Source organism: Pongo abelii, chromosome 6 (genome assembly GCF_028885655.2).
Source record: "Pongo abelii isolate AG06213 chromosome 6, NHGRI_mPonAbe1-v2.0_pri, whole genome shotgun sequence".
Classification (NCBI taxonomy): domain Eukaryota; kingdom Metazoa; phylum Chordata; class Mammalia; order Primates; family Hominidae; genus Pongo; species Pongo abelii.
This window is the reverse complement of record NC_071991.2, coordinates 91,414,685-91,427,721: the sequence shown is the minus strand read 5'-3', so window position 1 is coordinate 91,427,721 and position 13,037 is coordinate 91,414,685. Positions and strand designations below refer to the sequence as shown.

Sequence of the window (13,037 nt, the reverse complement as noted above, 5' to 3'; positions counted from 1 at the left end):
TTCTTGGCCTTCCAAAGTGCTAGGATTACAGGCATGAGCCACCGTGGCAGGCCAATACTAATAGTTTCGAACAAACAATGAAGACAAAGTAATATGAGAAAAGATAAGATAAAAGTATGAAAATGTACATGATCACCAGGTAAATTTTATTGATGACCTCATGGCTAGAGTAGGAGGTTTTATAATCCAGCCTTTGCTCACTCATGCTCACTTTTTGAAAAGACTTTTATTCCTTGGTTTTTCCTGCACAAAGACATTAGTGCATAGGGGAGAGTATGCAGGGCAGGGAAGAGTAAAATCATATGGCTGGAGTGAGGGAGGACTGACTCACCACCAATTAGTTCATCATTTTTTCAAAAGCTCAGTTAGAATTTAGAAAGTAATTTTGCAAGAATCTGAAATAAATATTTGGATAAAGAAATATAACTCCCTTTCCAGATTTTAAATTATGGAGTCAAACAGATTAGAAGCTACCAGTGATGCAGCACTGTTTATAAAGACAAATATGGTCCAGGGCAACATTTTATACACAGTGGGGATATAATTTTGGTGATTATTAAAAAAAAAAAAAACCTCTGAATCACACCTAAAGTATTTTATTTCCTTTCACTTTTCTAGGAGTACTTTATTAAAATGGTGCTAGTCCTAGAAAGTAGCCTAATATGCCAATTTCCTGACTTGACAAGGCATACCTCAGATTAATTTATGAAATTCCTCCCTTCTGTCTGATTGGGCTGACATGGAATAAGCAAAAAAGTATGTGTAAATCTTTAATTATCTGACACAGTTTACAAAAATGTCAGTTGTGCTCAGTCAAAGTTTTCTGTAGGGAAATTGAGAGAGGATAGTTCTCTAAGCAGCCTAGAGGCAATAGAAAGGCCTTGGCTGCCTGGGCAAAAGAAACCTGTGAACAGAGATCGTAAAAGATAAGGTCTCCCACTTTAAATTTTTTCTGAGGTTGACATTTAAGCCAAACAATCCTTGTTGCGAAAAAACTTTACAATGACTTCCCTTTCAATTCATAACTTCATTTTTTAAGTCTCAGAAATCCTGTGTTGTTTTATTCTTATACACAAAGTTTCAAAGATTTGTTTAAATAGCATGATCAATAATTAACTTGATTTAATTCACTTAGTGACCTGCAAGGCTATCAGTGGTAGTGTAATTCTGTGAGGCATGAAGAAAGATAACTTTGAGAAGCAGCCTTTGTAACTTTCCCTGAAAGCTAATTTGTCAGCTATTGCCCACAATGTCAATCATTGCACGTGACCAAACAATCCAGGGAGTAATATATTCAACTTAGGAAAAGTATTGAATTTCTCCTTCCTTCCTTTATTCCTCCTTCCTACATGGATTCCATAGGCCCTACCCTACCCCCACTGGAAGAGAAAGAGAAAGGGAAGAGGGGGAGGAGAAGAGAGAAAGAACCAAAGCAAACATCAACTTTTTAATTATCTTAAGTAATATTAGATGTTTCAATATTTCATCTCTCATATATATTCATACATATATAAATAACTAAATAGACAAGTATAAAACTGAATTCATACTTGGAGAGAAAAAAAGCAAAAATACATTAGTCTATGCATTAACACTTAGAATTTTAGTTTCTCCCCAGATACCTGGAAAGATAATAGGAAAATAGAAGTACTTGTAATTCTCAAGACATATGTAGGGTCCAATAAAATCCAAAACAGCTTTATATCTATTCTGATAACTGAATTACAATAGCTAATTTTAATTAATTTATGTTAAATATTAGATGATACTAATGATTTTGGAATCTTATCTGGTTTTATTTTTAATGTGTGTTGCAGAATATTGTGATCATCAAACATTTTTTGACTTTTCACCTATCTCTGTCTCTGTGCTACATGTTAGGCTTGTCTAGAAGTTCTCAGACAGGATCCAGGATGCAGAGATCAGTTCAGGTCTTAAAATCTTTAAAATAGGGCCGTGCGCAGTGGCTCACGCCTGTAATCCCAACACTTTGGGAGGCCGAGGTGGGTGGATCATGAGGTCAGGAGTTCAAGACCAACCTGGCCAAGATAGTGAATTTTCTCTACTAAAAATACAAAAATACAGAGAAAAAAAAAATAGCTGGGTGCTGTAGCAGTTGCCTGTAATCCCAGCTACTCAGGAGGCTGAGGCAGGAGAGTCGCTTGAACCCGGGTAGCAGAGGTTGCAGTGAGCTGAGATTGCGCCACTGCACTCCAGCCTGGGCAACAGAGTGAGACTCCGTCTCAAAAAAAAAAAAAATCTTTAAAATATTTTAATAGATTGTTAATACTTCAAAATAAAAACAGAAAAACTCATATATCACATTTATATCTTAAAAATGGGAGATCTAACGGTGAAGATTTCTACAGAGCAATAATCAGTTATAGTAAAAGTGCAAAAGAAAACATTTTAAAGAAAAAGAAATGACTATTTAAATAAAGTCTATACATCAAATAAGGTAACTGATAAAGTGATAAAGAATATGTTTTTCACGAGTGGAACACAAGGTATTATACTGTATGTATACTCTATACATATTTATGTTATATAAATATGTCTACCTATACATGTATATATATATACATATGTTTTATAAGTCTGTAAATAATCAGCACGAAAAAGGCAAACAGGAAAATTAAAAAAATACGGGCCGCAGGGATATGCTATTTAAAAATTTTATTTTGCAATCATATAAGATGTTTAGTGTTTAGAGTAATGAAAAAATTTCAAGCTAAAACAGCAAAAATCATTTTCTTTTTATTGGCAAAGAATAAATATACATATTTTATTCATTCATATGCATTTGTATTCAGCATTAAATGTATGTTGTATCCAATATTAACAATGGTATAATAGGTAAATACACCCTCCCTTGATCACATACTGCTGGTAAGAGCATATGAGGCATAAACTTTCTGAAGGGCAATTTGGCAATATGTTTATACAAATTTTTATGTCCTTAACTAGTAAAAGTCTACTAAATAATCAAAGATATTCACAATATTTACATAAACTTTTTTCATGTACAGTGTCATTTTCAATAGTAAAACTGGCTATATACCAAACTTCTAACAATAGGGGATTGATGAAATAATACATAAAGAAATGCAGTGTAACTATTAAAAGTAGTGTTATAAAAAAGAATTTAATGACATGGGAAAATGCTCATGGCAGTCTGTGAAGTAAAAAAAAAAAATAAGTGTTTTAAGTGACTATGTATACAATGATTTCATACTGAAAATTAGTAAATAGATAAGATAGAAAAATAAACATCAAAATGTCACCAGTTATCTCTGGTTAGTGTTCATGGGGGAGAGTTATTTATAAATGACTTGTTTTTCTTTTTTTGCTTGTATATAATTTGCAAACTTTCTACAATGAACATTCTATTTTAGTTTTAGACTTTCTTGAGAGAAAGAAAGGAAGAAAAAAAGAAAGTGAGAGGAAGGAAGGAAAGAAGGAAGGAGGGAAGGAAGGAAGGAAGGAAAGAAGGAACGAAGGAAGGAAAGAAGGAAGGAAGGAAGGAAGGAAGGAAGGAAGGAAAGATATAATCAAAGAACTGAAGTTCCGGAAGACGCTTTAACTCTGTGTAATGTCTGTGTGGACAGGCTGTGCCCCTCTGTGGTTAAGCTGACAAACAGAGCCCAGGCTACCCTCACCCTGTGGTTTCTTTTGCTTGGAGTAAGCTGTTTAACCCACAATTATATAGTCAGAACTAAAGACATTTCTTTAGTTACTTTCTTTTGAAAAACTTTCCTCTAAATAGAAGCAAAATACTACCAAATATCTTCCTGTCACCTCTACCCTTCTTTGGATTAAACTGGGGACTATGTTCAACAAAGTGGAATAGTTCTCTTTTGTTTCCTCATCTTCTACTATCCCCACCCCAATTAGCTAACTTTCATTAGGGTAAATAATTCACTGTTTTGCAGTTACATAGTACCTTTGTGTAAAGGGACAGTCTTTCCAAACACTTGTTAACCCTAAACACACTCTTGGGAAGTAGGTAGAAATTACTAGAGAGGAAGAAGGAGAGAGGGTAATGCCAAATGTAATAAAAGACGTCAATAAAACCACAGAGCTGTCTCAGTTTTCTGTCAGCCAAAATCTATGTAATGCAGTTAAAAATGAGGATCTATGTTCTGGTGATATTACAGAGAGAAATAATTTGAAGGATATAGTTTTTGGATCTTATATGGACATTTTATAATGTTATGTAAGAGCACAGACCTTGGAGCAAGACTTTTGGATTCAATCCCTGGCTTTACTATTTACCAGATGCATGATATTGGGCAAGCCATTTAAGATTTTTCGCTTTAGTTTTCTCATCCAGAAAATAGAAATTAATAATAAAATCTAGCATATAGTGTTGTCATAAGGATTAAATGAAGTTATAAATGTAAAGCATTGAAAACAGTTCCTTGAACATGGTAACTGCTACAAAAATGTTAGCTATTATTAGAAGCTCTAAAATGAAACATTATTTTAAAGGAACAAGTTAAAATGAGGCAAAAATTAAAAATTATCACTACATGATTCAACATCAAACTACAGACTTCAGCAAAAAGCAAAAAGCTCCTCGTATATTTAATCCTGGGTTAGCAGCAAACGTGCTTAAAAGTTAGAGGTGGTTACTAGCTCACAATTATGACTGAATTGGAATAATATGTTCTATATACAGCATCCTACATGGTCAAGGATATCACCTCCAGAAAAGTTTATCACCACTTGCTTTAACTTAATAAGAGGGGCAATTAAGTTACTATGTAACTGGAATTAGTGAACATACCCAAGTGAGAGCACTGTCAGAATTTAAACCTTCACTGATTGTTTGACCTTGACTGTTTATCCCTGATCTGCTCCATGGGAAAACCATTTTACTGGAGTAAATTGAAAACATCCTTTTCCTTCTTGCCTCCTTATCGTATACTCAATACTGGTGAAACACAAATACAAAAATGTTCATGCCGGTTATGCCATGCTTATACTGTCCATTAAATGACATAATTTGAAAAACTCTCATAACCAAAGCATTTCATTCTCTATGAGTGTTCAGTAAAGTATTGGTGTTTTTGCAGACCTGGGTACCTGTTTGGTGTTGGAACATTGAACTGGATGAAGATACCAAAGCCATGGGAGGACAAGAATACATTACAGAATAGTTTAACTCCTTTCATTTCTAGTGACCGAAATGTAAAAACTGTTTCCCATTGCATTTTATGTTGACACTCCCTGATATATTTCTGCTAATATAAATATGCCTGAAAGGATAACATTTAATTATGTTAATAACTGAATATAAAATCAGGGGTCACCACAAGTTTGTTTTATTTCAATTATTTTGCTTTGTAGTTACTATGTAGAAGTCATCATTTGAGCAGTATCTGTATCCCCCATTAGATTGAAAGCTCCATAAGGACAGATATGATGAGTTTCATATACATATTTAGGAACTCTAAAAATATTTTTTGAATAAATGAATAACAAATGAATGAACTAACCTGTTGTCTGAGATTACTAGCCTTCTGAGCATCCCCTCACATCCTTAGGCATTATGTGTCATATTTTATTTCTATCACATTGATAGAGGATTCTTTAATCTATTCATCCTTTCATATAACAAACACTATTTGTTATTATTAAATATGACTTACCCCTGCATATTAAATATGCAGCTTAATACCCCTGCATTATTGTGGTTAGAGGTACGATTAAAGGATGGTGCAAAAGAAGCCTCAAGATGTCTATGTTTCTGCCCCAGGTTACGACCTGTTTTCATCTTGGGTTACAATTTGAATGTGATTTATTTTGCCAAAAAAAAGAGCAATTCTCCCCATTACCATAATGCAAGAAGTCAGGACAGAAGACAGAATATCTGGCCTGAATCAGAGCACTCGGATGAGGAGAGGAGCCAGTCAGAGCCATAGCCCTCATTGCTGGAGATAAATCAGGTTACACGATTAGAGGGATGCGCATGCAGGACAACTTGGACAGTGCAGAAATCAAGACAGATAGGACCATACCAGAGACAAAAAGTCATACCTAAGGGTTTTCTCTGCTCTTCAAGGCAGCTTAAACTAAAAGTTTCATTAGTACCCTCTATTTGTCTTTTATGAGTTATTTTATATAATCATTATTACTAATACGTAAATTTCAGAGGAAGTAATTACTAGTTCTTATGCCAGAATGCTGTCATTCATTATTAACTAATTCTTATTGTTCTTTCCATAATGTCACCACATAAAGGAATTCTTATAAATATTTTAAGTTTAATTTCAACTCAATTGAAATTATGTATCAGTTCTGTGTTTGTGATGCTAAAATAATTGATGGTTTTCTGTACACTTACAAAATATGTGTGCATAAATGAAAAATACATGTTCCTAGAACTACAATCTTTTGGATGGCTTATTTTTGAATATTTTAATGTGTTTCTAATCTTTTTTTGTGACAAAAATAATATTCAGAATTAATACATTAGAAAGTAGAGTGTTTCTAGATTTCTTAAATTTTATAAATAATATCATGGCTTTTGGTAAGATAGAGATTTTTTATTCCACATTAATATTCACATAGAATATGTTAGTTTAGTCTGAAAAATAATACATTAATACCATTAATTCAATAAAACCCAATATAAATATTTGCTATCATATCAGTAGAAGTTTTACAAAGATAATTGTTAAAGTTTCATACTTACATTGGCATCTTTCCCAGCTAATTTACATAATTCCACCCGTTCCTTTGCAGCAGGCCAATAAATCTGCAAAACATTTCAAAGTATGTTACAATCTGAATATCTGAAACACCCTAACACTCTGCAATTCTGCTTACAGAGTGAATGTGTGAAATTGAAGAATGAGTATTAAGCATGTTGTTAGTGTCAATGTGGGAAATTTGAGATTTAAATATTTCCCAAAGCCACCCTGAAAATTTCTAAAAGAAAAGTGTCTAGTACTATCCATTTTTGTTAATCTTCTAGTTTCTATTTTAATGTATGTAACAGTAGATACATTATGTTCAGAGGTCCATAAGCTTTATCATGATGTCAACAGAATTTCACATGAGCATTTGCCTAAATAAGAGGCTGTATGTACCATGTTTTTCTGTGTTTACTCAGAGTAGTAGTACATTATAAACATGTGCCATGAAGTGTTAGAAACAACTCTCTGTCAGAGCATAAGTTCTTTCTCCAAGCCAAGGACCAGTGTGAATTTGTTGACAATATTTAACATGCTTGGAGCTCAGATGCATCTGCCACTTAGCTAATTGTTTTACAAGAATCCTTTTATTTAAATTTCACAATGACCCTCTGAGATGGCTGTACTTATTCTTCCCATTTTGAGATCAGAAAACTCAGTCACATAGCCTTTAAATAATGTGTTAAGGACCACAAAACTTATGGCAGAGCCACAGTCTGACTCAAAGTCCATCTGACTCTTGAACTGGGGGGGTCTCAACCATTACATAAGTCAAGGGATCCAAACTCATTGGTTGATAGCTTTCAATTATGCTTCACGATCTTGAGTTCAAGGCTTTTTTCTTTCTTTCTTTTAAATTCTGTCAGGAAGTTTTTGTAGGAATTCTGTAAGAAAGTTTTTGCAAAATAAAGTTTAAGCAGTTGTGTAACTCCATTAGCTTACAGAAAGAAATGCTCTCTGTTAAGCTATAAGCAAGAAGGAACAAGAAAAGCAAGCTCTAAAATACTTATAATATATGCTCCAGGAGTTCTGGATAGACTTTTATTATGTTTCTCACCAATGGTAGCAGAAAATATTTTAATAGGTGACAAAAAAAGAAAATATCCTGAGGGAATACACTGAAAGAGACTTGTTAAACCTGGAATTAACAAAGGATTCAGAAGTCATCAATGTTTATACGATATTATCTTTGTGGTGAAATTTTAGGGTTTCATGTCTCTAAATAAAGAAGAGAGTACAGCATTCAAAATAGACAAATACAATGAAATTATTGAGATTTTAAACCGGAGCAAGATTGTTTACTTAGAGAAGATCTTAACATTCACAAATTACAATCCAGATATGTATATAGGGAGGTGGTGGAGGCAGCAGGAGGCTCAAGTGATGAGCTAACCTTGATAAGGTACACAATGACGACTAGAAAATGCTATTTATTCAGAAATGGTTTGAATCACTGTAGTTCTACTATCACACAACTTTAAATAGTAGCCAGCAGTCAAATATCAATGAGCTGCAGCAATGAAAAGCAATATGAATGGAAATTAGCAACTCATTATTAGGTCTAAAAAGAATATCTCCTCAAATTGCAAACTGCACATCTTGCTTTAGAACAAAGTTAAAAGCAACTAAAATAAAATGGTTACATTTCAGGTGTATAGGTGGGTGGATTTAGAAAAATGGCCAGCCAAAATGGGAAACGAGGGGAAGGATGACTTGGAGGTAAGAAACAGGTTATTTACCAGATTCTAGCATTTGTGCTTGAGGGTGCATTTTCAGGTGTTTAACAACGTAATTAAGAACAAGAGAATAATGTAAGTTAGCAAATAGATTAACTAAAATGGGCAATGCATGGACTAATGGACAATGGTTAGTCGTAAACCCAGAATCGTGAAGCCATAACTTAATAATCCAGATGGAACACTGCAGCTGGCCCAAAATTGGAACGTTTCTTCAAATGTTGTTTGTTTGTTATTTTTGTTCTGGTTGTTCCTTTGTTATTCATCATTGCTGGCAAAAACACTGGACTGAGTGCTCCTTTAAAATTGCATCACGCCTGGAATCCCAGCACTTTGGGAGGCTGAGGCGGGCAGATCACGAGGTCAGGAGATCGAGACCACCCTGGCTAACACGGTGAAACTCCGTCTCTATTAAAAAGACAAAAAATTAGCCGGGCGTGGTGGCAGGTGCCTGTGGTCCCAGCTACTTGGGAGGCTGAGGCAGGAGAATGGCGTGAACCCGGGAGGCGGAGCTTGTAGTGAGCGGAGATCGCGCCACTGCACTCCAGCCTGGGCGACAGAGCGAGACTCCCTCAAAAAAAAAAAAAAAAAAAAAATTGCATCTTGAATTCAGAGTCTTTGCTTTAGATATGAGGTTATGAACTCTCAAGGCATCCTTTCACTATTTCCCCCTCCACTGGTCCAATTTTATTATTATTATAATTTTGGTTAAAAACGCATAACATAAAATTTACCATTTTAACAATTTTCAGTGTAGAATTCAGTAATGTTAAGTATATTTACATTGTTGTGCAGCCAATCTCTAGAACTTTCTTATCTTGCAAAAGTGAAATGCTGTACTTGCTGGTTCTTCAATATTACAGTGATTTTACAAAGGACAACTTTATGTCATTGGACTGAAAATAGTACACAGAATACTTATCCATAACCTGTCAATTGATTTAATATTTTTAATGCACTCAAAATATATTTATTGATGCAGACTTTGTGCCTAGGAAAGGTTTTTTTTTTCAATAATATTTTCTTTTTTTTCTCTTTCTTTTTAACTTTTACTTTTAAGTCCAGAGGTACAAGTTCAGGTTTGTTACACAGGTAAACTTGTGTCATGGGGATTTCTTGTAAAGATTGTTTCTTCACCCCGGTATCAAGCCTAGTACACATCAGTTATTTTTTCTGATTCTCTCCCATCTTCCACCCTCCATCCTCCAAAAGGTCCCACTGTGTATTGTTCCCCTCTCTATGTGTCCATGTATTCTTATCAGTTAGCTCCCACTTATAAGTGATGAGAACACATGGACACATAGAAGTCCATTTTATAAGTATTTGGCTTTCTGTTCCTGTGTTAGTTTGCTAAGGATAACGGCCTTCAACTCCATTCATGTTTCTGCAAAGGACATGATCTGTTTCTTTTTTTATGGCTGGGTAGTATTCCATAGTGTACATGTACCACATTTTCTTTATCCAGTCTACCACTGATGGGCATTTAGGTTGATTCCATGTCTTTGCTATGTTGCCAGATTAATATTTGAATCATTTCAGCATGTAAGATCCTGTTCTTTTTTTGTTTGTTTTAGATGATAATCAGGTTTAATCACATTTAAGGAATACATGTAGGGCAAATATCTATAGATTTGTTCAAAATTACATATCATACAAATATTAATAATGTAGGAAACAAAAAAATATATAACTCTTTCATATTAAGTAAATGAGCCTTAAAAAGAATAAAGACCATCACAGGGTTTTATTTTTTACTTCAAATCGTCATATTGGGTGATTGAGTTAAATTAAATTATGAGATAAATGATGCTTCCAAAATTAAATGTGAATATATTCACTAGTGCTTCTAAGAATTACAAAATGTGGAAGCACTCTTCATATCATTTTTGAAATCTAAATAAAGGTTTCAAAGTTAGCACCAAGTAGTTACTCTTCATTAACTATTTGTTCATTAGACATATAATTATGAAAGACCTTCTGTATGTCAGCCAAGGCATAAAATTGAGGTGCTTGGGTCTGAGTTAGGATGGGAGATACAGAGTGACAAGAGAGTACATGGGATGAAACCACTGTGCCCAGGGAGCATTGTGGAGCGCTTACTGGTAAACAGTGTCTTTAGTAGTCTCTACTTTTGATCCTCTGTTTTAAATTACTTGCTCTTAGTAGTTTCAACTCTAATATAATAGTTTGGTTTAGTTAGGTAGTTTCAACTCTAATTTTGTCTCAGGGACTTGACACTAAAACAGCAATTGCACATATATTCTCTTTGTAAAGGAATACAAATCTGTAAAAGATGCTTTAATGTTTTTGTTGTACATTTTCAGTTATTGCTTATAAGTCACATAATTGTAATTTGAGTTGCATCATCCTAGTTGATGAAGCCATACAACTAATTACAAGCTTCAGAGAACTGACTTTTTGATTAGCAAGTAAATGTTATATACAAGCACAGGGATTCTGAGATAGGATCACAAAGAAAATTTTACTTCTTAAAGTAAAATTAAAACCTTCAAAAATAAGGATTTATTGAAATTATATATTGGCTTATTTTGACACAATGCTGCCAAGGTTTAGTCATCACTAACAGAATTACCTTAAGCAAAAACAACCTATGATATATCTGATTGTCTTTTAGACTCTAAACATTTACTTAGAAGGGAAAAATAGTCATTATAGCTGTGTCCTATTGAAAAGATGTCAGTTTAATTATGATTTGTGGTGGATTTTTTTTCTTACCTACTACCTAGCCATTAGAATAAAGAGATTTTTTTAAATATTCATTTTTATTCCTAATTGGTAAAGAATTTAAAGAGACAGAATTTCCCTTAATTCAATCTAAAAACACAAAAAACAAGACAAAATCGTTTTTAAAGATCCACTCTTATTCTTATATAGAATTGGCAAAATTTTCAATAATCTTTTGAAGTGTTATATGTATGTATATCATATTATATATAACGTTTATATAATGTGAGATATAATGTACAATACACGCACATATATAATAGCATTCCACTATTTTCACATTTTTCTAGTCTCTTTCTCTCTCTCTCCGTGTGTGTGTGTGTGTGTGTGTGTGTGTATAGATGCATGTGGAGGGGGAAAATAGTAAGAGAGAGAAAGACAGAGACACACACAGTTACGTAAAGGGAAAAATAGAGGTGTCAACTATAGGGTGATTGGGTATAGAATAAATATGTTTCACTTATAGGCTGAAGTTCCAGCATTGTTGTACAAGAACCCAAGAGGTACCTGTGTTCCTTGGATTATTTTAGTGGCCTAGTCAGTACACTTTGAGATTGCATCACTATTAGACAAAAGTCACACCATATAGTTAAAAATATAATGTTCACATTATCTTTAAAAGTCAGCCCTCAGGATCAGTAGTTAATATGAACAATTTTGAGACAGTGATTATTAATATTCTTACTGCCTTTTGAATTTATCAGCAATAAAATGCCACATAAATCTTCTTTCACTGTAGTGCGTCTTGCACACAGTATCCTGACATATTAAAAGTTGCATGAAACAGCACCCAACAAAGCACATGTCCCTGTTTCTAAAAGCTGATGCAACTGTATTTGTCCCTTAGAAAGTCATCCACAGATATTTTTCCTTCACTTATCCAAGAGAGTCATACCAGAAACAGAGATGCCATTGCCTAATGGCCAGATTTTAATTGCTCTGAAATATTCTCACAAAACACTAATTCTTAACTAACCTTGTGCTGATGCACCAGCTACAGATTTTAAGGATATAATTTTGGTGGGTTGTGGTCTTTGGGACCTTAGAGCCTTGATATCAAGGACTGCAAATATGCAGAGAGCTTACTATTGCTGTCTACCCACGTGCAGGAGACATCAGAAATCAAACGGAGATCTTTTCTGTGGATCCAGAAGAACCTAAGAATTCCTCTCAACTTACTTAGTCAGGGTATAGCTTGTAATCGAACAACTATTAAACAATACTTGCAAATTGGTTTTAATTTGAGTGCTAATTCTTATAGATCTAGCTGATAACAGAAAACTGGCAAACAGAAGTAAATAAATTTATAAAATTTCTTCACTTGGAAATAAGAGTTTATGGGTCAACACTGTAAAACAAGTATGTCTCATAAGCCAGTCCTCATATTCTATAATTTACTGATTTACCCATATTAGTATATTTATGTTGCCTTTATAGTATTTCACAATTGATCATTTCCAAAGGATTAATTTTTTCATGCTAACCTTGGAAGTCTCAAATATTATTATCTAAACATATATCTGTATATTTTCTTTTAGAGTTGTATAGCTTGCTAGTTTGAAAAGAGACCATATTACTGAAATAAATATTGTCTTCAGTGCCTCCTTAAATAGGCTTTGTGCATAAAGTTATAGTTTAAACATATTCTTAAAAAGATTTAATAATAATTTTTTATGTAAATGTAGTGGAAACTGTGTGAATTTAAAAATACAAGCTGTGATCTAGTTATATTGATTTTATTTACTTTTCTCTGTCCAAAATCCAAAACAACTTTTTGTCCTTTTAATATTATTTTTACTTCACTTCGAAAAAATACTTAGAAGGGACTCATAAAATATTGCAGTATCCCTAACAA

General features: G+C 33.6%; 1 protein-coding gene across 2 annotated transcripts in view; it reads right to left on the bottom strand.

Moving 5' to 3' along the window:
* Positions 1-13,037, bottom strand: part of SEMA3D (semaphorin 3D) — a 192,076-nt gene that overhangs the window by 77,882 nt on the left and 101,157 nt on the right. For both annotated transcript variants that reach the window (XM_024250396.3, XM_009243069.4), the window contains one exon: positions 6,701-6,763. In XM_024250396.3, coding sequence (XP_024106164.1) covers positions 6,701-6,763 — 63 coding nt within the window. The remainder of the gene's footprint in view (positions 1-6,700; positions 6,764-13,037) is intronic.